At 51.2% G+C, this 26,583-nt stretch overlaps 1 protein-coding gene and 1 long non-coding RNA gene across 2 annotated transcripts in view; one reads left to right on the forward strand and one right to left on the reverse strand.

Annotated features, from left to right (window-relative positions):
- Positions 1–26,583, forward strand: part of LOC146856942 (uncharacterized) — a 385,883-nt gene that overhangs the window by 229,111 nt on the left and 130,189 nt on the right. The gene's annotated exons all lie outside the window — the stretch shown is intronic.
- UBE4A (ubiquitination factor E4A) overlaps positions 1–26,583 on the reverse strand; it is a 218,920-nt gene that overhangs the window by 35,004 nt on the left and 157,333 nt on the right. Inside the window, exons 14-18 of the mRNA XM_085647409.1 lie at positions 24,715–24,815; positions 24,123–24,236; positions 23,486–23,660; positions 22,864–23,044; positions 22,370–22,517 (exon numbers count right to left, since the gene is read on the reverse strand). Coding sequence (XP_085503535.1) covers positions 22,370–22,517; positions 22,864–23,044; positions 23,486–23,660; positions 24,123–24,236; positions 24,715–24,815 — 719 coding nt within the window. The remainder of the gene's footprint in view (positions 1–22,369; positions 22,518–22,863; positions 23,045–23,485; positions 23,661–24,122; positions 24,237–24,714; positions 24,816–26,583) is intronic.

The raw sequence follows: 26,583 nt of genomic DNA on the forward strand, positions 1-26,583 counted from the left end.
GTGCCAGACCAGTGCCCAACGATAAATGGTATGCTCTAGTGCTTTCAACTGCAGAGAATGCATGCCCACTTTTTTCTGGAGATAAAACATGGCCGTCATGTTGCATGTCCTGATGAGGACTGCCTTGCATTGGACCTGGAAGAAAAAGGCCTTGGGTGATAGAGTTCTGTCCAGCAACTAAAAGTAATTAATGTGGAAGCTCTACTGAGGGGGCCACATGCCCTAAACGGTCATGTCTTGCAGATACGCACACCTAACCAGTGAGGGATGCGCCCATTGCAATTGACACCTGTGGAACTGGGTCTAAAATGAGTCTGCCTGCAACAGATTGTTGCTGTTCCACCACTGCAGAGAACGATGCATGCTGGTCCACACCAACACGAGATCTCCCAATAGCCCACTACTTGTGACCGTTCTGCTGTTAAGCCTGCTTGTACAGAAGCATAAGTAACCTTGCATGGGGGACAATGGTGATACAGAATGCCATCACACCAAGGAGGCACATGACTGTTCATACCGTTTATATAGTGATCTGGTTGAAAGAAAGGCAGTAACCACCAGAATGCATGAACTCGTTCCTATCTGGGATAAGCTTTCACTGCAATAGTGGTGAGAACTCCACCCAGGAATTGCTGGATCTGAAGAGGCTGAAGATGGAATTTGACAGTTATGATGGTCTAATCCTAGATCGTGTAAGAGATCTATGGAGGCTTGAGTGTGCGAGGAACTGCTGCCTGTGCTCTTGATCTGCCAGTCGCCCAAATAAGGCAACATGTGTATGTCGTTGAGTCCGAGATGAGGGGCTACCTTGGCATGGCATTTTGTAAACAACCTGGGGGCCATAGTTACCCCAAAGGGCAGCACTTTGAATTGAAAATTCTGGGCACTTACCACAAACCGCAGGTAGCAGCGGTGAGCATGGTGGATTGGAACGGGCAGTCATGAAGTCGCATTGTTGCATTAGATGAAGGGCTTCCAATAGCGTGACCATATGAAAGTGCTTTGACAGGATGTACTGGTTGAGTGACCCGAGATAGAGTAGAGGCCTCAGGGTCCAGTCTTTCTCGGGAATCAAGTACGGTGAGTAAACTTGTTTGCTGTGCTGATTTTGTGGCACAGGCTCGATCGCACCCTTGAGGATGAGCGCCTGTTACTCCTCTTGAAGAGTTTGTTTGCATTAGGGGGTGTGGGCAGTGTTGGAAAGTTTGATGGAAATGCTTGCGATCTAAGCAGCAGAGGACCCATCAGTTGGAGATTATTTCTTCTCACTGCAGGTGTAGTGTGATCGGGGGTTGGGTGAAAGAAGAGTCCCTATTTTACAGGGTGGCTCCCTAAGGCTCACCCCTCTACCTCTGCCAATTGGAGTTGTTTGCTCAGTAAGCCTCTCCGTATTAACCTTGTGAAGGTTGCTGCGGCAGCCTCCGGGAAGAGGCTGCAGCATCGGGGGAGGTGGCCTAGGCCATATATCTGTATCCTTCTTTATCTTTTCCAGCATCGTATCCACCTGTGGTCGTGCAACAGCATGGCAGGTTTAGCAGATACTGTTGGACCTCTGACTTGAAGCATGAGACACGCAGTTAAGCATGATGCCTACTGAGGATACTGGCAGTGATGTACTAGTTACTTACCTTCGGTAACGATGTATCTGGTAGAGACTATTCTAGCCGCAGATTCCTTCACGTAGTATTATCCCCAGGCGTGAGACTGGATCCGTAAAACTTTTTGCCCAGCATCCCTGCGCACTGGGGGGACGGCATCACGCGGCTCCGCCCAGGCGTCGTACGCGCACGTGACGTCAGCGAGGTCACGCAAGTCTCACCCCGGCGTGTCTACGTCAGTTTTCTTCTGAGAACTTTTCCGCGCCACAACGCGGAGTCAGCAGACAAAACTGTGAGAGTATAGGAACAGTGTGCGAAAGAGCAGCAAAAGAGAATGGTGAGGAACACCATAAACAGCAGCACCCGGTACGACAGTACCCAAAGGCAGGGAAAGAATAAAGAACAGGGCAGCAACCCTGCCAGTACAGAGACAGCCCGCCCCCCCCCCCCCGAGACAAGGGACATATGTAAAAATGTCACGACAACATGCAACAGGACTACAACTCCAACAAAGACAAGGAAGGGGAACCAGTTGGGGAAACAAAGGGAACGACAAAACTCCAAAACATTCCCATCACAGAGTGCGACAACCCTCATCAGGAACAAGGGCAGAGGCCCAGCCAAAAGAACCCAACCTCAAGGTTCCCAAAGAGCCAGAAGTACCAACCACCCGATCTTCCCATGTGACAACGGTGAGGAAAAGGTGAACAGGTGAACAGCCCGACAGAAAGAGGGAAAGAATGTACCCATAGAAGACACAGCCACCCACAGGGAAGCAAGTGCAACAGACCAAAACACAAGCCCTCGCAGAACAGGGAGGAAGAGGGGGCCGTGAAGGAATCTGCAGCTAGAATCGTCTCTACCAGATACATAGTTACCGAAGGTAAGTAACTCGTACATCTGATAGAGACTACTAGCCGCAGATTCCTTCATGTAGAATAGATACCCTAGCCATACCCAAGGGGAAGGAGGGTCTGCGAGTGGACCTCACCGGGGGCCGAATCCAAACAGGACGAGGAGCACCCCCCCAGGCAAGGAGGAACAAAGTGAAGAAGATAGCCAGTCCCCACTTGTGAGAAAGTGCCATCTTTCTTGCATGGTATGCCCCCACTTTTTGCTAAATTGCTGAATGAACTTCGATTGAGTGTACCCTGGGTTCCTGCCAATCAGGTGCCCAGGGCCTATGTTCCTTCCTTAAACCACACAAACTCCAAATTGGCAAACCCTAGCCACATGTCAGCCCCTAGTAAATGGTACCCTAGGTACCCAGGGCCTTGTGGCCAGGGAAGGCCTCTAAGGGCTGCAGCACTCATTGTGCCACCCTCAGAGGCCCTGTACCCTTACACACACACTGCCCTTGCAGGCTGAGTGTCTGGGTGCAGGACAAAACAAAGAGTCGACATGGCACACATCACTGTGTACCATGCCCATCACCTACACTGCCAAGGCATATGTCAGCCACCCCTCTAGCTGGGTGCATTACGCCTATGGTGTGGGTACAGGAGCAGGAGCCCTGTGCCCCTACAGTACCCGGGTCCATTCCTGAGCACTGTAAGTGCAGTGCTGTCATTTAAGAGTACTGTCAAGAATTCCTGTCATGCGAGGGGAGGAAAACGGTAACCAGCGAAAACGGACTACATCTCCCAGGATGCTTAGCGGTTGAGAGGTTATGTAAACAGGAGAGCTGTTACATAACTCAAGGAAAACACGCCCTTATGTAAACTGGAGAGCTGTTACATAACTCAAGGAAAACACGCCCTATAAAGGGAGGAACCGGGAGGTTCAACGCTGTCGGATATTGTGTTTACACCGACGTACCTGCTTAGTGAAGAGCAGTGTTCCGGAGTGGTGCTCCAGTAAGGCAAGAACGGAGGTAGGTCGAGTCGTTACTCCCTGGGCCGTGTCTTGCCCCATCGTCACCTGTGAAGGACCCGGAAGCTCTACCGGATAACCATTGAGCTTCGCTTTTTGACTCGGCTGAGTCAAAGCGCAGTGGCGCTTTTGCTGGTTGGAGTCGTAACTCCCAGCCCGACCAGAGATACAGGGACTGCCAGCTGTAACGCACACCAGGAGGTGTTTGCCGCGTTACAGACTCGGAAGTCCACAGGATCGATCGAACGGCTGCTCTCGGTTCAGTCTTCTTTGCTTGTGATTGGGGTATCGGTGACGCATCACCAGGAGGTGACTCCGCGTCCCGGTGCAGTCTGAGGAAGAGGTTGAGCGGCTGCTCCCTTCAGGTAGAGACCCCGGCTGGGTGATTCCCTGACTCCTCGATTCTCCCCAACACTCTTCGTGCCCCTCACAGCCTACCGATTGGCATTGTCGGCCATTTCATTTCTGCCCTCTGTTGGCATACGCCGGGATCGGCATATATGCAGAGGACGGCTAGGAACATCCGTGCTGTGGGCTGGTAACGTACTTAGCCTGGAGGATTCCAGTGACTATAACCTTTGTTTATTCCTTGTATTATTTTTGCCTTCATTAAAATAACTAAACCTTCACAAGTGGTTGCGTTCTCATTATCGTGTCTGTTAAACGATCCGGAGACGTTCAGGGCGTTACAAAATATCCGACCTTAATAACACTAACTGTCTCCCGGTCGATAACAGACATGGCAACACTTGATGATGTGCTGGCTGCTTTAGCGACCGTGCAAATTGAATTGGCTGCCTCCAGGCAAGAAACAGCCGATGTAAAAGCCAGACTGGATGCTATCCAATTGGACCCGCTCACGCCCAGCACCTCCCTCACGAACCAGACCCCTGCGGTAGTAGTGGAAATGCCGGTAGCCGTCCCCTTGGCAACACCAGAGAGGTACAGTGGGGATCCTAACACAGTGCAGGTATTCCTCACACAAGTAGCGCTACATTTATCGTGCAAACCAAGGGCGTTCCCCACAAGTCAGGCTCGTGTGGCTTTCCTTATATCCTATTTGGCTGGAAACGCGGCACAATGGGCCGTACCTCTGGTGAGCAGGGACGACCCCATCTTATGCGATTGGGGTGCTTTTCGCGAGGAATTCCTGAAAGTCTTCGACAGAAGGGCTGACTCGTACACGGCGGACCGTGAAATGCTTGAGTTGAGACAGGGATCCAACGACCTGTTGCAGTATCTCAACGCGTTCCGAAGGCTGGTTGCGGAAACCAAGTGGCCTGTTGCTAAACAGATGGCGCTCTTCCATCACGGGCTGTGCGATGAGCTCAAGGACGCCGTGGCTCATATTGACCCACAACCCAAGACATGTGAGGGCCTTATCAACCTGGTATTACGGCTGGAACATAGGCTAAGTGAAAGAAAGGGGGATCATGGGAGAAAAGGAAACTCCCTTCCATCCTATGTGACAGTGGGAAGTCCTGAAACTTCCACCGCATCCAAGGGAGAACCCATGGACATCGGCGCAATACGAGCGAGCCTCACAGCCACGGAGAAAGAGTCACGCCGTAAACAAGGATTGTGCCTATATTGTGGCAAAAAAGGCCACTACGTACGTGAATGCCCTGCCAAACCGAAGACGTCACGTTATCGGGCCAACCGGTCGGTAACAGCCGTGGTGGACGTACCGGCGGAAAACTAGAGGACTCCCAGACCAAAGAAGGGGCATCTCGGAGTCACTCATCCATCCCTTCACTTTCCAACTCGGTCACTAAGGGACAACGACACCTGTTTCTCACGGTGCACGTGGGAGTGCATGACCAGTGGATACCCGTTGTGGCCATGGTGGATTCAGGGGCCACTGGCATGTTTATGGACCACAACGAGGCATGCAGGCTAGGGCTAGTGCTTCTTCCCAAAGCTGTACCCGAAGACGTCTATGCTGTAGACGAAAGGCGATTGGTGACGGGGCCCATCGGGCAGCACACGGGGGTCCTTCCGATGAGATGTGGGAGGAACCATTTGGAACAAATCGATTTTAACGTCATCCGAGCGCCCCAATATGGCGTCATATTGGGATTGCCGTGGCTACAGAAACACAACCCCTCTGTAGATTGGCCAACACATCGCATCGAACTGACGTCACCGTATTGCATCCTGCATTGTGGAATAAGAACGGAATCCCTGGACGCAGATGAGAGCGGGAGTCAGACGGTGGCTACAGCGGCAGAAAAAGATGTGGCTCTCCCCCAGGCTTATCACAGTTTTGAGGATGTATTTGATGAGGTGAAGGCGGAAGTGCTACCACCACATAGACAGTTTGACTGCCAGATCGACCTGGTGCCAGGGGCCAGCGTTCCCAGCGGCAGGCTGTATGCCCTGACGGAGCCTGAAAACGTGCATCTCCGGGGGTACCTGGATAAACTCCTCAAGCTAGGATTCATCCGCCCGTCCAAGTCTCCGGCCGCCTCGCCACTCTTCTTCATCCCGAAGGCTAATGGGGAGCTGAGAGCCTGTGTGGACTTTAGGGCATTGAATGCGATAACCGTAAAGAATCGGTACCCCTTGCCTCTCATCAGTGTACTTCTGGAACAGGTCAAGAAAGCTCGTATCTACACCAAGTTGGATTTGAAAGGGGCATACCATCTGGTGCGCATGAGGGACGGAGACGAGTGGAAGACCGCCTTTAAGACCAGGTTCGGCCTTTTTGAGTACCTCGTCATGCCGTTCGGTCTGTGCAACGCCCCGGCAGCCTTTCAGTACTTTTTGAATGAGGTATTCAGAGAGGAGTTGGATATCTACGTGGTCGTATATATCGACGACATCCTCATCTATTCGTCCAGTGTGGAGGAGCACGTACACCACGTCAAAGCTGTGCTCCAAAAGCTGAGGGAAAACATGCTGTTTTGTAAACTCAGCCAGTGTGACTTCCACGTCACATCCGTGGAATTCCTCGGAGTGATGCTGAGTCCAGAGGGACAGGAGATGGCAGAACGAAAGATCAAGGCGGTGAAAGAATGGCCGGTGCCCCAAAGCGTGAAGGACGTCCAAAGTTTCATTGGCTTCGCCAACTTTTACAGGCGGTTTATAGATGGATTTTCAGGATTGGTGGCCCCAATCACACAGCTACTGAGGAAGTCCAAGGAGTTTGTCTGGTCCCCTGAAGCGAACAAAGCCTTTGAGGCCCTGAAAAGCGCCTTTGGTAAGGCGCCGGTGTTGGCTCACCCCGATCCGGATCTCCCCTACGTGGTGGAAGCGGACGCATCGGATGTGGCGCTGGGGGCTATCTTGTCCCAACGCAACCACGACACAGGGGTGCTTCATCCCGTTGCGTACATGTCCCGCAAACTCAACGACGCCGAACGCAACTACCATATTGCGGAGAAGGAGCTTCTCGCAATCAAGGACGCCTTCACCGAATGGAGGCATTGGTTGATGGGGGCAAGACATGTGGTATCGGTGTACACAGACCATCGGAACCTACAGTTCATGACGGCCACAAGACACCTTTCTCCCAGACAGCTGCGGTGGATGATCTTCTTTGCGGGGTTCAACTTCCGCATCACATATCGGCCGGGGACGGAAAACCGGAAGGCGGACGCCCTGTCCCGTCAATCTGCAGTTAAGGAACCGTTGCCTGTGACCGAGCATTCCATCATTTCCCCGAGGATGGTATTGGGGGTTATCCAACCGGATACTTTCCTGAGGGGAATAAAGAGAGGGATCAGGTCATTCGCATGGCGGAGGTGGCTCCTCAGTCACAGAGAATGGCAGCTGAAGGACGGGATACCCCTGAAGGGTAGGTGCCTATTGATACCCACGCCTAGGCTAAGGAAACAAGCATTCATCTGGTGCCATGACTCTCCATGCGCAGGTCATTTGGGCTTTGAAAAAACGGTGGCTAGCATGGGACGGCATTTCTGGTGGCCAACCATGAGAGTGGATGTCAGGAGGTGGGGACAGGAGTGTCCTACGTGTGCTACCATGAAGGCCGACCATGGCCGAACCCAAGGGCTCTTACATCCACTTCCGACCCCGGATAGACCATGGGATAGCATATCACTGGACTTCGTGGTGGGCCTACCGGTAGACCAGGGGATGACGGCAATACTGGTGGTGGTGGATTACTTGACGAAAATGGGGCACTTCATCCCCTGCAAGAGAGTCCCTACGGCCGGGGAATTGGCGTCACTACTCCTAAAGAATGTGGTACGACTGCATGGATTACCTGGGGTGATCGTGTCGGACCGGGGGTCTCAGTTTACTGCGCAATTCTGGAAGACTTGGTGCACTGCGCTGCATGTTAAGACCGCCCTGTCCACCAGCTACCACCCTCAAACGGACGGCCAAACCGAGCGCCTGAACCAAACGCTCAAACAGTATCTGCGATGTTTTGTGGACCAGGGCAGGGAAGAATGGGTCGACTTGCTATGGGTTGCAGAGATAGCCTATAACAACGCCACTCACAGCTCCACACAGGCATCTCCGTTCTATAGCAACTATGGCCAACATCCCAGGTTCTTGCCATTTCTACATCCGTTCAGAGAGGACAGGATTCCCGCCACAGCGGACAGGGTGGCACACATAAAAGACACGTTGATGCGCTCAAGGGCTGTCCTAATAGAGGCCAAGAGAAGATACAAGGCTGCGGCAGACAGGAAGAGAAGGCCCGGGCCACTGTACCGCACTGGAGACTACGTCTGGATATCCACAAGAAACATGAGGTTTCGAAAGAACAGTGTGTTCCATCCCAAGTACATGGGCCCCTATCGAATTACCAAGTGTATGGGTCCCGTGAACGTGAAGGTGTGCTTGCCCCAGTCATTGGGGATACACCCTGTCTTTCATGTATCATTGCTCAAACCAGCGCCCTCCAAGCCGTCTGGGACACCTAGGCCGGTATGCGTGGAGTCGGAGGTGGAGTATGAAGTGTCGGGCATACGGGCGTCCAAATGGCGCAGGGGGAAGCTGTGGTACCTGGTTGCATGGAAAGGCTATGGCCCGGAGGAGCAGTCATTGGAACCGGCTGAAGGGGTTCATGCTCCGCGCTTGGTCTCCTTGTTCCATCGGCGTTTTCCTGCCAGCGCTGGACCCGTGGGGAGCCGCTGAGAGGGAGGATGTACTGTCAAGAATTCCTGTCATGCGAGGGGAGGAAAACGGTAACCAGCGAAAACGGACTACATCTCCCAGGATGCTTAGCGGTTGAGAGGTTATGTAAACAGGAGAGCTGTTACATAACTCAAGGAAAACACGCCCTTATGTAAACAGGAGAGCTGTTACATAACTCAAGGAAAACACGCCCTTATGTAAACAGGAGAGCTGTTACATAACTCAAGGAAAACACGCCCTATAAAGGGAGGAACCGGGAGGTACAACGCTGTCGGATATTGTGTTTACACCGACGTACCTGCTTAGTGAAGAGCAGTGTTCCAGAGTGGTGCTCCAGTAAGGCAAGAACGGAGGTAGGTCGAGTCGTTACTCCCTGGGCCGTGTCTTGCCCCATCGTCACCTGTGAAGGACCCGGAAGCTCTACCGGATAACCATTGAGCTTCGCTTTTTGACTCGGCTGAGTCAAAGCGCAGTGGCGCTTTTGCTGGTTGGAGTCGTAACTCCCAGCCCGACCAGAGATACAGGGACTGCCAGCTGTAACGCACACCAGGAGGTGTTTGCCGCGTTACAGACTCGGAAGTCCACAGGATCGATCGAGCGGCTGCTCTCGGTTCAGTCTTCTTTGCTTGTGATTGGGGTATCAGTGACGCATCACCAGGAGGTGACTCCGCGTCCCGGTGCAGTCTGAGGAAGAGGTTGAGCGGCTGCTCCCTTCAGGTAGAGACCCCGGCTGGGTGTTTCCCTGACTCCTCGATTCTCCCCAACACTCTTCGTGCCCCTCACAGCCTACCGATTGGCATTGTCGGCCATTTCATTTCTGCCCTCTGTTGGCATATGCCGGGATCGGCGTATATGCAGAGGACGGCTAGGACCATCCGTGCTGTGGGCTGGTAACGTACTTAGCCTGGAGGATTCCAGTGACTATAACCTTTGTTTATTCCTTGTATTATTTTTGCCTTCATTAAAATAACTAAACCTTCACAAGTGGTTGCGTTCTCATTATCGTGTCTGTTAAACGATCCTGAGACGTTCAGGGCGTTACAAGTACATGGTGCTGAGAGCTTGTCAAACACGAGCTCCACAGCACCATATTGGCACCACTAAAGCCTGGGAAGTTTGGTATCAAACTTCACAGCACATTGAACCCACACTGATGCCAGTGTAGGATTTAATGTACTAGGCACCCCAGAGGGCATCTTAGAGATGCCCCCTTACAGCTAACTTACAATCCACGTCTGCTCTGAGGCTGCCCAGGCTGCCACACAGCAGACACGTTGCTGGACCCCTGGGTGGGAGAGCCCCTGCTCTCCCGGGCCTGCAACAATGCACATCCTGGGTGAGGTGAGAAATCTCCTCCCCCAGGATGAGCAAAGGGAAGCTTCAAAGGCAGGCCGCCATTTGGAGTTTCCCCAGGCCACTGCAACCCCCCACTCTGGCGGGAAGCTTGGCCGGAAACCCCATACAAGGACAGGGGATGTGCCAGCCTGCCCACCCCACCCCTCAGGTGGGGGAGGCGAGGTGAAGCACATCTCCGGGCTCTCGCCATCTTGAAGATGGGAGGCCCTACCCTATCAGGATTAGGCTACTGCCCCCCTCCCACAGGAGAGAGGCAGGATAGGGGGTGTACCCACCCCAGGACAAGGACCCATTGGTCCCTGGCCTTCACCTACCTGTAACGCCCCTAAATCTAGTATTTAGGGGCACCCTGAACCTTCCTTCCTCAGATTCCAGATAGAAAACTACAAGAAGAGCAAGAAGAACAAAGACCTGCCCTGCAGCTGCTAAGAAGAGAAGAAGACACCAACTGCTTTGGCCCCAGCCCTACCGGCCTGTCGACTCTCGAACCTGCACCAGCGCGGCATCCCTCGTGGCCAGCAACCTCACCAACCCCGGAGGACCTGGCTACCTTTTAGCTCTAAGCCCCTGGGACTCCCACGAGTAGAGGCTCTACTCAAGAAACCTATTTGCTATCCCTGGCACCAGCCCGGGACCGCGGACCCAACACACTCTGCACCAGCCAAGCCTGGCCAGTGCCGGAGTGGACAAAGACCCAGAGGACGACCCCACGGCGACTGTGACCCAGAGTCCGGCACCCAAGGACCCCCCTCGACATCCCGGAGGAAGCCTGCAGCCTCAGAACCAAGTGCCACCCCAGCCGCGATCAACCAGAGGGTAAGATTCCCGACGTCAAAAGGCACCCCTGCACCCGGCGACCCCCTGTGCCCAATTCCGGGGTACCCACCTAACCTACAACTACCCAACTTACCTCTCGAAGTGGTGGTGGCACCTGAAACATCCTCGTCCCCGAGCCTGCAGCCTTTTTCCAAATCGGAACATTCCCATTGATTTCCATTGAGCGCCCTAAGGCTCAAAAGCACCCTGCACCCAGCCGCCCGAGTGGCCCTGGCAGTGCCCTCTCTACACTAACCTACTTCCCCACTTGCCCTGAGTAAGTGACCAGGAGCCCAGCTCCCACAGCCGCGTGGCTTGCCAGACAGCAGCCACCAACCAAGGCCCCCCTATCCCTCATAGGATAACATTGGGCCCAACTCTCTCTGCACCCGGCCGTCCTGAAACCGCTGAGGGTGAACCAACTGTACCTACCTGACACTGGGGGACCCCTGAGTCCATGCCCGGAATTTCAACACTGCCAGTCGAGTACTTACCCTTAAACCGCTAACTTCATTTTCCTCATAGGGTAACATTGACTGGCTTTTTCTTCAAAAATCTTCTAAGTGTGAACTTTTCAAAACTGCAAAAATTCACCAAAAATCAGCCAAGTGACAAAAACGAATTTACTCACCTGCTCCTAGGTGAGCTCCCAGTGCTGGATCTTGGTGCCCAGCCCTGACTCTGAAAAGTGTTCACAACTATACTTACCTCTAACTCATTTTTCTCCCATAGGAAACCATTGTCTGCTTTTCTGTGAAATTTCTTCTAAGTGTCTATTTTTGCAAATTTGAAATATTCTTTTAAAATCGTACCAATTCTGCAAACGAAATTACTTACCTGCTTTTGATAAGGACCCCAGTCCTGGGTCTAGGCACCCAGTCCTGGATTACTAAAGTAACGATAAAGTACTCTACCTGCAATGTGAATTTCTTGCCATAGAGATCCATTGAATGTTTTCTTTGAAATATTTTCTAAGTGCTTACTTTTGAAATAGCTAAATATTATTTAAAAATCATTACAGTTATTAAGTCGACTTTCATCACTTGATTCTGAATACTGACCCAAGGCTGGTTCTAGGAGCCAGACCTGGAATTCCAAAAGTAATCTGAAAAGTAATTTATTACAAATAACCTGAATTTACCATTGAGCTCAATGCATTGTTATGTTTAGGAAATAGGATTGTTTATTGCAACCAACTGTGACTGTTTACACAAATTTATTGCTTAAGACAAAAGTATTTATATTCAACCTCTCATTCTGAGAAAGTATATTTTTACCCCCTTTGTGGTTCTAAAAATAAAACAAGCATATATTTTATATATATAAACCATTGGCCTAGAGTTCAGTTATTGAGTGTGTGAAATCATTTGCTGACTGCGTGTGTACAATAAATGCTTTACACTGTCCTCTGGTACTGCCTTACTGCTCGACCAAGCTACCACTTTTGAGAGTAAGGTCATACCTAACTTTGACCTCTATCAGCCTCTGGGGGACTGTGGACTCTGTACACCCTGTACCTATTAGGGAACAGTATATACAGAGCCACTTTCTCACACCACTCAGCAGAGAAAACAAGGCAAGGCGCAAAGAGGCCAAACACCCCACGCCCACGTGAAGCAACAAAACCTCTGGCCAAGGTAAGGAAAGGAGCACCGAAGGAGAAGAGCAACCTAGAGGCTCTAAGGAGAAGAGGAAGAGCAGAGGCAATCCCGAACAGGATGGAGCCGGCGGCAAGGAGCAGGCGGAAGCAGAAAAGGAGAACTCAAGGTCACCCAGGAAGAATCGTCCAACACCCCGCAGGGGCAAACTGCACCCGCAAGAGGGTCCAGAAGTCAGGGACCATCCCCCCCACCGGGAGAAGAGGTAAAGCAGAGTGCAAGGCCCACTGGAAGCAGCAGAGAAGGCAAGATGACAGTCCCACTAAAGTCCCAAAAAGGCACAACAGTGCAGAAAGAACAAGAGGGCGGCACTGGCAAGCTCCGCCAGACGCCAGGGACATGACAGAACGAACACTCAAAGCAAAAAGGCGAAGAAGGTTGCATTCGCAACATACCATAACGCCACGAGAGCAGAAGCCCGCAGGCGACCACGACTCCCAAGCACATACCAGGGCTATATAACAGCCAACCCTGCCCCACATGAGGCATGTCCGATCCCAAGACATGGGATCCTCTTAGGAAGAAACTTCTGCAGCAGAGGGCAACAAAAAAGACCTGCTGCAAAAAACCCCGCAGGAGGCCCATCAAGCAGCCAGAGGAGAATGCAGAATGCCCAATCTAAGGTCCAGCATGCTGTGAAAAACCCAAAGGAAAAACACACAGTCAAAAAGGGCTGGCCAGCAGCCAACAGAACCACAACCTCAGCCAGACAACCGGGGTGACCTGCCCCAACGGAAGAACAGCTCCAAGAACCAGAGCAACATGCAGGTCACTGAGGAGGAGAAGGAGGGGGAGCAGGAGGAGAAGGAGGGGGAGCAGGAGGAGGACGACGAAGCCCCGCCAAGAACCTCTGGATGGCTGAGTCCGCAGGGGCATGGAACAAAAGAGCACCATCGAAGGGAAGGTCCACCAACCGTTCACAAACATTCTCCGAGATCACACTGTCCCGAAGCCAGGCATGGCGACGAAGGGCAACCGAAGAAGCCATGGCATGACCCAACACCTCCGAGATTTTCAGAGCAGAGCGAAGAATAAACGCCGCCAGCTCCCGACCATCCAAGACGTGATGTCTCAAATCCACATAAGCACCCTCCTGAGAAGCGGCAGACATAAGGGACTCTGCCGAGTCCCACAAGCAAGAAGTGGCCCTAGCCAAAACACACAGTGTGTTAAGGGCCCGCAGAGCCGCACTGGTTGAGGCAAACATATTGCGCCCCTAAGAGTCCAGCCAGCGGGCCTCCCGGGAAGGGGGAGACAACAGCAGCGGCGGCAAAGCAGGAAAGGCAGACTGTAAAAGGGGACCTCTGGTCAAAGGGTGAAGAGAAAGGCACACCGGATCACAGGGTGCCGGTGCAGAAGGTGCTGGGGCACTAGGTCCCCCGTGGCGGGACGGCCCCAAGTCCCCAAGAGAGAAGAGTGGAGTGAACCCTCGAAGTGAAGCAACAGCTCTCTACCACCAGAGCCCTGATGGAGAAACTCCAGAAGATGATCTGCGGGAAAATGGGTAGCTGGATCACCCATGCGCAAAATTCCCACAGCCGTGGAAACCGTGCAGGCGAAAGCCGTACCTGCCTCCGTAGGGCCACGCGCAGGGGAAAGCAGCTCCTCGTTTGGTGACTGCTGCAAGCTAAGACGGCCATCCCCCAAGCCAACCGGTGGAAGTAATGGCCAAGGCCGAAAGGAAGGAAGAGGGGCGGAAGAGTGGGGGACTTGCGGCTCCTCCGGCAAAGACCGCGGTCGTGGAGACGGCGAGGAGCCGCCCTTAGACGACGTCGGGGAAAAAGCCATGACACGGCGGCCCGTCTCCGGCGAGGATGACACCAGCAACCGCCGAACCTCTGGGGAAGAGGAGGCGTCCGAAGACGAGTCAACGACCCGACGTCGGCCCGGCACCGAAGAGTCCTCAAACCGAGGTAGGACACCGTCGCCGGAGTAGACGCCGAGGCGACTTCCGACACAGCACACGGCGCAGGAGACCGGAGCGGCGAAGGGACGGCGCCGACCTGACCGACGAGGCAGCCGCCTGCGCGGAGGAACGAGAAGGGCCCGAGGAGGGACAAGGAGACCCCCGCCAGCCGCGACTCAAGACAGGGCATAATGGGCGGTCCCCCGACCCCTGGGCGCCGCCAGGGCCAGTAGCTGCCGGCGCCGTAGGGGCGTCACCTCTGCCTCAGACAAGGTCGCTGCCTGTCCCGAGGACCAAGAGGGGCTCGGGCGAGAAGGGCCCTCCGCCGACCCCTGCGGCTCCGCCAGGGCCAGCAGCCGCCGGCGCCGTGGCGTTATCACCACGGCCTCGGACAAGGCCGCCACCTGTCCCGAGGACTGAGAGGGACTCGGGGGTGCGACCCGAGCCCCGGTGATCTCCCGCCACACCACAGGGACTCCCGTGGGAGTTTGCTGCAAAGCAGAGGCGCCGTGGTCCGAAGGAGGGACCCTCGCAGGGCCCCACCCCAACAACACCACATCCTCCGAGCCTGGATCCGAACCAGTCGGCGCCGGAGCAGTCGGCGACGCCGCGGAGGGCCCCGCACACTGCAAGGGATCCGCCAACATCCCAGGAGGGAAAGGAGGAGGAGGAGAAGCCAGCGAGGCCGGCAAAGCCGCCGCATACGTCTCCATCTGGGCTCTGGTCGCCCCCACGCCGGGAAATGGTGGATAAGGGGACGACACACGGTGCCGCCCCACCCACGGAGAGCCCACGCCCCCGAAAGGCCGGAACCCGACCCTCGGGGACAAACTGCGACACTTACCAAGAGGTGAGCAGCGCACATGCGACCTGGGAGAAAATCGAGACCGGCGAGGGAAGCCGCGGGTCCGAGAACCCTCCTCAGTGGCCGGCCGACAAGACGACGCTGACTGGACACCCGAGCCGACAGAAGTTTTATCCGGCGGTCACGCCGGGACTTTGGCTTCATCTGCTGGCACGCCTCGCAATCAGTGGAGTCGTGGTGCTCCCCCAAACACCACATACAGATGGGGTGAGGATCCGTAGCAGACACGAGGGGGGCACACGACAAACAAGTTTTAAAGCCCGAAGGCATTCGCACACTGTTCTCACACACGCAGCAATAGCAGAGGGGAAAGGCCTAAACAGGCCCAGAGCACAAGCCGGATCTGCATGGCACGTGGAAAAGGAAAAAACTGACGTAGGCGCGCCGGGGTGGGACTTGTGACCTCGCAGAGGTCACGTGCGCGGATGACGCCTGGGCGGAGCCGCGTGATGCAGTCCCCCCGGCGCGCAGGGATGCTGGGCAAAAAGTTTTCCGGATCCAGTCTCACGCCTGGGGATAATTCTCCGTGAAGGAATCTGGGGCTAGAAGTCTATCAGATTCCCCAGGCTTCCGTATCACCTGCATCAAGGGGGCACCTGGTGGATGTGTTGGAAATTATTTTGCCTTTGGAGAAAGGCTTGTGGCCACGTTGCCTATATTGCTCTGGGAGGTGCTCCACCTAGTCCAAGTTGGCTCCGTCATTACAGTAAAGTAATCTAACTGAATTGGCAATCTGCCAGCGAGTGGCCGATTGAGTATGAAACTCTAAGCTGCTACGTCAATCTTCTTACTTTCTTTGTCTGGTGGAAGGGCCTCACCCGTCCTTTGGGCAATTGCGTGCAGTGCAGCCCACTAAAGAGTCTGGTGGAAATTGACCCTGAACGTAAGGAGGTCGGTGGGGGAAGGATTGTATTTATTATCTACCTTCAGTGTAGCCTCTCTGACCTTTATGGGCTCCCTGAAAGGTGTCTAGTGTAGTCTTCAGGCCTTTAAGCTTGGGAAGGAACTGCACAGTACATTGATTAGTGGACAGAGTCTTGATCATGAAGTCTTAGACTTCCTGAACGCGTTTTAGGTCTACTTTGTGGAAAGTGGCAGCCATATGGATGACCTCATGGTAAGAGGAGAACTTGGCTTGGTAGAGATCTGGATCAGTGTCACTGGGGCGTGGCGAGAGGTGCAACTTTTGGTGTGGTACTACAGTTAGTTCCAGCAGTGTGGTGTACCACAGTTGTCTGGCCCAAGTTGGAGCTACTAGGATGAGAGTGAGGGAGTGTTGTTGTAGTTTGCGCACCACTAAGGGAAGGAGTGGGAGGGGCGGAAAATCGTACGCAAATCTGCCTGACCAGTTCATCCATATCGCATTGCCTTTGGACAATGGGTGTGGATATCTGGCAGCGAAGCTTGGGCTTTTGTGGGTGGCGAAGAGGTCTATCTGTGGATGCCCCCACATTTGAAAGTACGGGTAAAGAACTTGTGGATGGAGTTCCCACTCGTGGATTTGTTGCGTTTGTCTGCTTAGCAGATCTGCCATAGTGTTCTGGACTCCTGGGACATGTTGGGTTAGGAGGAAGATTTTTTGGGGTATGGCCCATCTCCATATGCTCTGTGCTAGCTGAGAGAGCTGCAGAGAGTGTGTGCCACCTTGTTTTTGTATATAGTACATGGCTGTCATGTCGGTGCATACTAAGACGGCCTTGCCTGAGACAAGCGTTTGAAAAGCCTTTAGGGCTAAGAATATGGCTAGTAACTCCTGATGGTTGATGTGGTGTAACTTTTGTTGAATTGTCCACCTGCCCTGCATAGTGTGATGTAGTAGGTGAGCTCCCCAGCCGGAGAGCGATGTGTCCGCTGTTAGTACTATCTGAGGAACCGGGTCCAGGAACGGTCGCCCTTTGTAAAGGTTTTTGGTGGTCCACCACTGCGAGAGCGATGGGCATGACCATCTACCAACACCAGATCTGTCAATTGACCCTGGGCCTGGTTCCATTGGCGCACTAAGCACTCTTGAAGAGGACACATCTGGAGTCTTGCGTGAGGTACTATGAATATGCAAGAGGCCATCATTCCTATAAGTTGCATGAACACTCGAGCTGGAAGAGAGTGTTCTGGCTGAAATTTGGCACGGAAAGCCTGAATGCTTGCTATCCTGGCAGGACTGGGGTAGGCTAGCACTTTTGCGGTGTCTATGGTAGCACCGAGGTATTGCTTTACGTGGGATGGTTGCAGATGGGACTTCATGTGATTTACTGTGAAGCCCAGGTCGTGAAGTAGTTGGATAGTGGCGTGAGTATGTTGTACACACTGGTTATAGGAGTTGTCTTTTATGAGCCAGTCGTCTAGGTATGGGAAGACATGAATGTGTTGTCTTCACAGGTGTGCTGCCACTACTGCTAGGCACTTGGTAAACACCCGTGGTGCTGTGGTGACTCCGAAGGGGAGCACCTTGAATTGATAGTGTTGACCGTCCACTACAAATCTGAGAAACTTCCTGTGAGCGTTGTGAACAGGAATGTGGAAATAGGCATCCTTGAGGTTTAAGGTGGCCAGGAAGTCGTTTTGGGAGAGCATTGGAAGTACGTGCTGGAGTGTGACCATGTGGAAATGGTCTGAGTGTATATAGTGATTTAGGGGTCTGAGGTCTAGGATGGGCCTTAGAGTTTCGTCCCTTTTTGGTATGAGAAAATATAGGGAGTAAACGCCCATATTTTTTTGGTTGGTAGGAACTAGTTCTATCGCACTCTTTTGTAGGAGTGAGATTACCTCTTGTTTTAGTAGTGCTAAATGTTCCTGTGACATTGGGTGTTTGGGGGGGAATGTTTGGGGGGGGTAGATGTTAGTTCAAGGCAGTAGCCTGACCGAATTATTTGCGTTACCCATTTGTCGGAGGTGATGGTAGTCCAGACAGGAAGGAAATTGTGGAGTCTGCCCCCGACCGGAGTGGGATGGTCTGGGGGGAGTGGAGGGAAGTCATTGGGCAGGGGTGGAGGCAGAGCGGGAGGTGTTTGTCTTGCCTCTGCCTTCATTATTGTTGCCCCTGTAGCCGCCTCTTTGGTAACCCCTTGTAAAGGTGGATTGGGTAGGGCTCTATAGGAAGTAGAAGCGGTGTCAGAGGAGTAGCCTCTGGAGGAGCTTCGAAAGGAAGAGCGGCGAAAGGAGCGCCTGGGAGGATGCGATTGTAAGGCTCCCATAGACTTCGCCGTATCTGCATCTTTCTTCATTTTTTCTAGGGCCTCATCAACCTTTGGGCCAAACGGATGTTCCTGGTCAAAAGGGTGGGTCAGGATGGAAGCTTGCACCTCTGGTTTGAAACCTGAAATCCGTAGCCAGGCATGCCGACGCTGGTGTTAATTGCCCTAGAGGCGGTTATCAGCTGCATCTAGGGCACACCGGATGGAGGTGTTATTAATGGTTTTACCCTCCTGGATTAGCTAATTTGCTTTATTGTTTATCAGGGAGGTGTTGCATTATGGCTTCTAATTCATCATAATGTGCCTGGTCGTATCTTGCCAAAAGTGCTTGTGTGTTTGCGATGCGCCATATGCTGGCAGCCTGGGATGCAGTGCGCTTGCCCGATGCGTCCAAGAGTTTGGACTCCTTATCAGGTGGTGGTGCCTCGCCTGATGCCTGGGAGTTTGCACGCTTTCTTGCAGTGGACACTACTAGGGAATCTAGTGGTGCTGGCCCTCTGATGTAGGTGGGGTCTGTAGGGGCAGCCTTCTATTTGTCGTCGATGCGAGGGTTGATGACCCTGGCTCTGACTGGGTCTTTAAAGACCTCCGGCGCGTGCTTGATGACGCCTTTGAGCATGGGCAGGATGGAAGTGGCCCTGTGTGTTGTGTCCAAGGTATCTAGGAGGAAGTCCTCCTCCACCGGTTCAGTATGGAGATCCACACCGTGGTTGTGTGCAGCCCTCTGGAGTAGTTGGTTAAACCCCATTGAGTCTTCAGGTGGGGATGGTCTCGAAGGGTAGACATCATCCTGCGGGACATTAGGGATGTCTGGAATGTTATAGTCATCCCATGGGTCTGGGGAGCCTGTAGGAGTGGGGTCCCCTGAGATTGGTCATGGGGCTCGTCCCCTGTGTCATCATAGACATCATCATCATCATCCGGAGAGGGTGTTGGGGAATGATGAGGTGAAGGAGGAGGCGGAGGAGCCGGTGGAGGAGAGGGTGGAGGAGAGGGTGAAGGTATTCTTAAAGGGGAGGTAGCAAAGGCTTTCCTCTTTGGAGGTGGAGCTGGGGCAGGCTTGTCCAGCGGTCTCTTTTTGATGCGGAGCATTAAATGTCCAGTCTTGGGGTCCTTGACCAGTGTTTTTTGTAATGGATCAGGCCTAAATAGTTCTTCAGTGAGTGTCCGGTCCGTCGGCGCCGAAGGCATCGGGCTGTAGGCCTTTTTGTCTTGGAGTCTGCATCAGTTCTTTGTCTTGAACTGTGCGGCTTCGGAATGGCTGGTTGTTTACTCGGCTCCGAGATGACTTTCGGCTTCGAGGTGTGGGTGTCGATGGCTTTATGTTTTTTGGTCGGCTCCGGTGACTGTCGGTACCGAGGAGCTGGTGTTCGTTTTCGGCGTCAAGTGTTTCGGTGTGGAGCTCGGTGCCGAGGAGGAGGCCATTTTCTTTTTCAGCGTCGGTGCGGAGGAGTGTTTCTCGGCACAGACGGTAGGCTGCCTCGAGCCCGAGCCGCCGGAAGGCTTGATAGGCTTCTTTACCAGGCCCGGAGGCGCAGTGTGGGAAGCAGTGTCCTTGGTCGTGCCTAGGCTCAAGGGCGAAGGCGTGACCGAAGCCTTTTTCGATGCAGTAGAGGGTGTGGGGTGGGGGTGGATGTTGGTACTCACAACCCTCTGTGCCGGGGTGATGTCCTCGACATCTGAATCGTCGGCCTCGGAGGCGCTGTCCTTCTGGAGCGTCGACGCCTTCTCCGAAGAGGTCGTCTGGGATCACTGTCGACGAGTGTGCCATGGTTCTTCTCGCCCTTCGGTCTCGAATGGTTTTCTTGGACCGGAAGGACTTGCACGCCGGACAGTCTCGAGCCTCGTGTTCAGGGGAGAGGCAGAGGTTGCATACCTTATGGAGATCGGTGTGGGGAAATTTGGACCCACATCGAGGACACTTTTTGAATGGAGTCCTTTACATCAGCTAGGACTGGAGCTTGGGTAGGCCCTCAGGCCCTCGTCGACGACCGGAATCGAAGACTTGGATCGATGAGAGCCGCGTAGAGTGTGGATATCGCGCTCGAAAACAATACCACGAAAGGGGGAAAGGATTGCGCGTCGATAGAAAAACTGGAAACTGTTCGGAACCGGAGCGCGAAGTTCACATCCGAGCCCGATGGCGGAAAAAAACAATCTGAGGATGGAGCCGAAACCCATGCGCAATTCGATCCGAAGGAGGAGTCACATACCTCGTGACGTCCAAAGAATTTCCAAGAGGAAAAACAACTGCAAACATCCGGGCCCAACACCAGATGGCGATCTATGCACAGTGTGTAATCTGCAGCTCATATGCCTCGAACATATACTTTAGTGTTTCACAATTCAATTATCTTCACCGTGCATATGGCACCCACAAGGCTGCAGAGAATATATTCTAAAATATTCTCAGCTTGCACACAATGTGTTGAGCAGGTGGCCACATTCCTGCACAACTTGGACTTGCAGGGCATGGTTTCAGTTTTCGGATGAGGTGATATTTTGCCTGAAATAAATGACAAGTCTCAGACTTCAAACGTTGATCAAGATTACCTGAAGAGTATCACACTCTAGCAAGGCAAGATACTGCATAGGTTTGCGACACTTGGCCTTCTCTTGGCCAAATGCAGTATAACAATCCATTGGTTGTCAAGCAAGGGCCCCACAGTACTGAAATGGGGTAAAGACATGGAGTGGCCGACGGCAGAAGATCAATGCCTGAAAACCACTGGAACCGATGAGTGAGTGGAGGATGATCAGGAGGAGTGGGCAGTTACAATCCGTAGGCTAGCTGATTACATTGAGAAGGAGGATGAGTGAGATGTACCAAATAAGATGCCCTGCTCGATAGTACAGTTTGATTGGCTGCAGAGCAGGGGCGGACGCCCACCCCACCCACTTTTCCCCGGCACTCTACTAGGAGGCCCACATTTTGCTGAAGCAACTGAGCTAAAGCTACTTTATTTTGTGGAGTCTGAAAAGGAGTATACAATGCAAGCGAGCACGGTAGTAGGGGCATGGAGTGTATGGACATTCTCTACATGGGTAAAGTAATATGTAATAAATAAATGTTTATTACACTGTACCGACGTCGATGATGCAGAATAAGAAGTGAGGGTTTGCTTTCTTTTGTGTATGGGCCAAATAATTGCTTTCAATGAAACTGCGGTTATGTTGGATAGCTAAAGAAAAAATATAAAGGCGTTAGAAAAAAGATACTTCTGGGGCCCTTGCCTTTAAAAAGGGGAGCAGAGGAATTAAAAAACTGAAGTCAAGAAAAGGAGAAAAAGAGGATGTTTGGTGCATGTTGAGTTTAGCCTCACACCACTCTTCCTTTTTAAAATGTATGTAGGCCTATTTATGATTTACAGCGCAATGCACAATAGCAGAACAGGTTTTAACCCCTTCAGTGCCCGCCCCTTTCCCCGCCCTGTGCCGGCCGTTGTATTAGCGGGCGGGGTCTATGACGAGCTGGACTCGTCATGGGCACAGCGCCACCGCGGCCCATGACGAGTCCAGCTCGTCATGGGCACTGAAGGGGTTAAGAGGTCACTGTTCCCTTCATCACTTAAATCACATAAGTAACTTTGTCCATTACACCACTATCCATCAATGCTTGCAAAAATGAGCATGCCACCCTCAAGCACATGTCAACATACACACGAGCAGCACTACTCTGACCTCTATATTCCACTTCCTGGAACAGAGTAATAACTAGAGGAATTTAGGGTTGGGAAAAAGACAGCTGTAATGAGCCTTGAACATTTACTTTACAGCAATGAAAGACTTGAATGCCCTTTTCAGCATGTTCCTCCAAAAAATGGAGAGGAAATACCATCCCAATCAAACTACAAAAAGAGGAATAGACCTATCTCATCTGACAAGCACGTTTACTAATCTTATATTCCCTTGACTCGGACTGCAAGGTAGCCAAGCCATGCTACCAACACAATTCCTGTATTACTTCCCTGTGTACGGACTGGTGCCACATCACTCACCTTAATCACCTCTGCTAGGTTACTGAAACCCACAATCATGCTCCCAGGCTTGTTGATTTTTTTCAGGACCCTTAATGTCTGGGCAAAAAGCATGGCGGAGTACGAGCGTCCATCCTTTGGCACTGTGGCACAGAAATTTTCCTCATTGCTAGAGAGAGAGAACAGGAAGAAAAGAGATTACAACCAGTAGTGGAAAATGGATTACACAACGTTAAAGGGTGAGGGGAAAAAAAGAAGACACAACCAGGAAATTAAAGGGAAAAGCATTATAACAACTGGGGAAAGGAACATGGATTACAACAGGTTGGGAGAATAAGAGTGATTACAACTAGTGAGGAGAAGGAATCACATTACAACAGGCTGGAAGAAAACGAATAAGACAAGCTAGACCCCAAATGAAGACCCTTTGCCTGGCATGGTAGAGTACAAGACACATAAATATCCCTTACACATAGTTTGGGAACTTATGAAACGTACAGTAAGAAGATCCTTACCCCAGATTCAGGTAGATGGTACAAATATCAGACACCAGCTGCTGCGGTTTGAAGTCAAACTCACTGAAGTCCTTCACTTTCAAAGCGCCCATCTTTGGTCCCACCAAGTGCTGCAGGAAGTAGTTTAGCATAGAGATGATTCGCTCAGCAAGGAACGGGTGAGCGAACAGAGATCGGATCTCTGGGGAAAAAAACAGTTTTGGGTGAAAGCATGTCACTCTAAGAATGAGGAGCTGAGAATGACAATCACCAAGAACAGATAGCACCAAATCTCCAATAACCCAATTACAGTCTGACACGCAATTGAGCTGATTCTAACAGGAGGGCTGGGGAAGATTGGTAGGGCTCATAACAGGAGAGGAAGAGCAAAGTAGCATTACTCAAGGAAGCAAATAAGTCTTTATCAGAGGTGAAGAAGTGGGAGAAGAGCTTTAACCCATTCTTACCAGAGGTAAGGGAGCATGTGTTTTAGCAGAGCAAAGAAAGAGCGGGGTTCTTAGCTGAGGTGAGGAAGTGGATAGCTTTAAACCAAGTTGAGAAAGGACTCTTGGTTTCAGTAAGAAGTGCAGGACTATTACCCAATATTACAGAAAGTTTTGGAAGGTTACAGTAAAATTCTTACCAGAGGTTAGGAATGCCAGAGTTCCAATAGTTTCATTGGACATGATGTTGTGGAATCGGGCCAACTGTCCAAGCATCTGCAGGCTGGCCTCCTTCTCTCTGCGAACCTCAGTGGACAAATTGTCCCACTCTCCACGGTCCTTCTCGATCTGCTGGATTTTAATTTTACTCAAGTACTGCGGGCGGAAAGAAAAATCACCCGACTTAAGAACGATTAAAAGGACAGGTTGTTGGTTTGCCCTCTAAACTTGAGAAAGGTAAAATGTTTGACTAAGTCTCGAAAAATGTCGCAAAACCCATGTATTCAGAATCTCTTCATAGTGACTCAGTCATTTCAAACTCTTGGCTGCTCTAGCCTTCCCACTGTAAATTCATCAGGGGTCCTGTACCTTCGGCACTAGAGACAACCCTTGCAGTATAAAAGTCCTCCCAAAATTCGCTGTCCCAAGAAGTTACACCATATTAAACCTCCCTGAATTGTTTTGTAAGCACAGAGTATATTAATTAATGGAGGATGTAGATAGTTCTAAACTATCAATTCATATTTTTCTCAACTGCGGAGGTCAAGAGATACATTAAAATGAACTTGGGAAAGAGCACAAGTACAAGCACAAGCACGGCTCAGGGTCACACTTCACCTGGATGGCTTCATCAAGCAGGAAGATGGCATCATTCATCAACAGATTCAGGAAGCGCAGAAATAGAGGGGGATTCATGGCTTCCAGGTTCTCTGAAGCATAGTTTGCCAGTTGCTGCAAAGGCACCAAAGAACAGTCAGTTGTAATGTAGAGCTGCTGCATAGGCACCAAAGTAGTCCGTCGGAAATTAAAGGTCCTGCACTAGCAACAAGGCAAAATCAGATGGAGAGCAGAGCCCCTGCATGCATCTCTAGAGCCATTTCCAAGGTACCCTCCGGAAAGGTGGTTTCATGCCTCCCCAAAATGTTCTTGAAGACAAATCAGTTAACAGTAACGGAACTGGGTTACTATTGAAAGTGCTACTTGCTCTGAAAGGACCTCCACAAGCACAATGAAAAAGAGATGCTGCACAAGTTCACACAGTGCACATACCTCTGTAAGCTCTCCCACTTTTCGCATAGTGGTTTTATGTTAAAAAGAGGTAGTGCCAGACATTAGTCCAGGAGTTTGAGCACAATGGATTGGACAAGTACCCAGGCATGCTTCTTGCTACTAAAACACAACAAAAAGAAAATTACACTAGCTTCCTCACCTTGATACTCTGCCGGTAGGATTCCTGACCCCACATATACTTCAAGATCGGATACATGGGTCGGCGATAGTTGAACTTTTGCTCAAACTGATGTGGGTCACCTAGACAAAATGCACAGAGAAATTAATTTGTTAGAAAGCAAGCCAAAGCAGTGGGGATAACTAAAATCGAGATAGAATCACACTTCGTATTCATAGCTAGTCTGCCTAGTCATTGATTTTTCTCACTATAGTGCATTTAATATTTAAAGCAGGACTCCCAACAAAATTCCTCACAACACATAGACAAGGGCACTCACATGGATTTAATGTACCACGTTGTGGAGTAAGGACACAAATGTGCTTGCCAATAGGAAACTGTAACACTACATCTTGGAAAAAGACTATCATTATTCGTCTCTGACTGGAATCCAAACTTTCAGATCTTATTGACATTTGGAGGCCCATTGCTGGAAGTTCTTTTTTTGTCACTTCAAATCCTCACCTTTCACACTTGCTTAAAAGATGAGGGACAACATGGCCTTTTTAAATGGTTTGTTCTTGAATTAACAAAAGAGAGAAACTTGATGTTCTACCTCCATTGACAGGCAAGTGTGAAGGATATTGTGATCCTTTCTTCATACACTTCAACTAGAATAACTACTTGTGTCAGCTAGACTGAAAAAACATTGGGCTATTGTAGATAGATCTTGAGTAAGGCCAGACACAGCGCCTCAGCATGCAGAAAAAGGTAAGTTCTAGAAATCTCTTACTGGGTCTTTGTACAATTGTCCATCATCTTAAGCCACTGAACCACTCAAATTTGTAGCACAACTCCAATGGATCACCCATTAATTATCTCTCTACAGCTACTCAATTCTTGTAGATTATCTAAATCAACGCAGAGCCATCTAGAACTAGGACATAAGAGGTCAAATTATGTTCTGGCATCACCAAACAGGAGGTGGCCTCCCTGCAAAGTACATAGAGACCCAACCCCAGACCCAGTCAAGAGCTCTCAGGCCAGGAGCCTGCCGTCCGTGGAGGCGGCCCCCTGGAGCTCAATGGGCCGCCTATACACTGCAGGGGCTGATGTTACACCACTGGTCACCGAACCATCATTGGGTTTACTTCCAATAGAGGTGAGCTCAGCATTTAATCATCCTGACCGCGTTTACATTAGTACTAGGAGTTACAACACAGCCATAAGATTGTAAAGCTATACAGCTCTAGAAAATATATTTCACCACTGAAAGGGTACCTCACATGTACCAATTGTTTTAAAGCTTGAAATCAAGCTTACTTTCACAGACTGTGTACAAGTCTACCATCCTGACAATCCCACACATATTAAACCCCAGCTTCATATCTTAATTATTGAAGTCAACTGCCTGCTTAGGTTTTTCAGTTGCTTCTATTTATAGGTCATTTTGTGGGGAAAGCAGAGAACAAGTGAAGTGGAAAAATCCAACCGCAATCATCTGATAATGGCTACAAAACCTTTATGTCAAAACTAATAAGAGAAAAACAAACAATCTGAACACTTTAGGGAAAAGTCCATAAAGTGGTCTGAAAACACAAACCAACAGGAAATGGTGATCCATTACTTCCCAACAAATGAATAAAATGTGGAAAATGGTCCTGACTCCCAATTATTGTATGGGGCAACTAGGGGGATGCAGAATTTGCCCACGTTAGGGGGATCCTACTATGCACACCCAGGAAAAACATCTTGTTTCTATAGTGCTATCTCAAGCATTGCAGTGAACATCTGGTTAACAATATTAAGGGTGAGCATGAAGGACGCCACTGGACTCAAAGTCGATTGGTTCACACCTATCGCCACCCTGAAGCAGACAATGGAGCATGACGAAGACCCTCTCTATGTACA

Source organism: Triturus cristatus, chromosome 3_2 (genome assembly GCF_964204655.1).
Source record: "Triturus cristatus chromosome 3_2, aTriCri1.1, whole genome shotgun sequence".
Classification (NCBI taxonomy): Eukaryota; Metazoa; Chordata; class Amphibia; order Caudata; family Salamandridae; genus Triturus; species Triturus cristatus.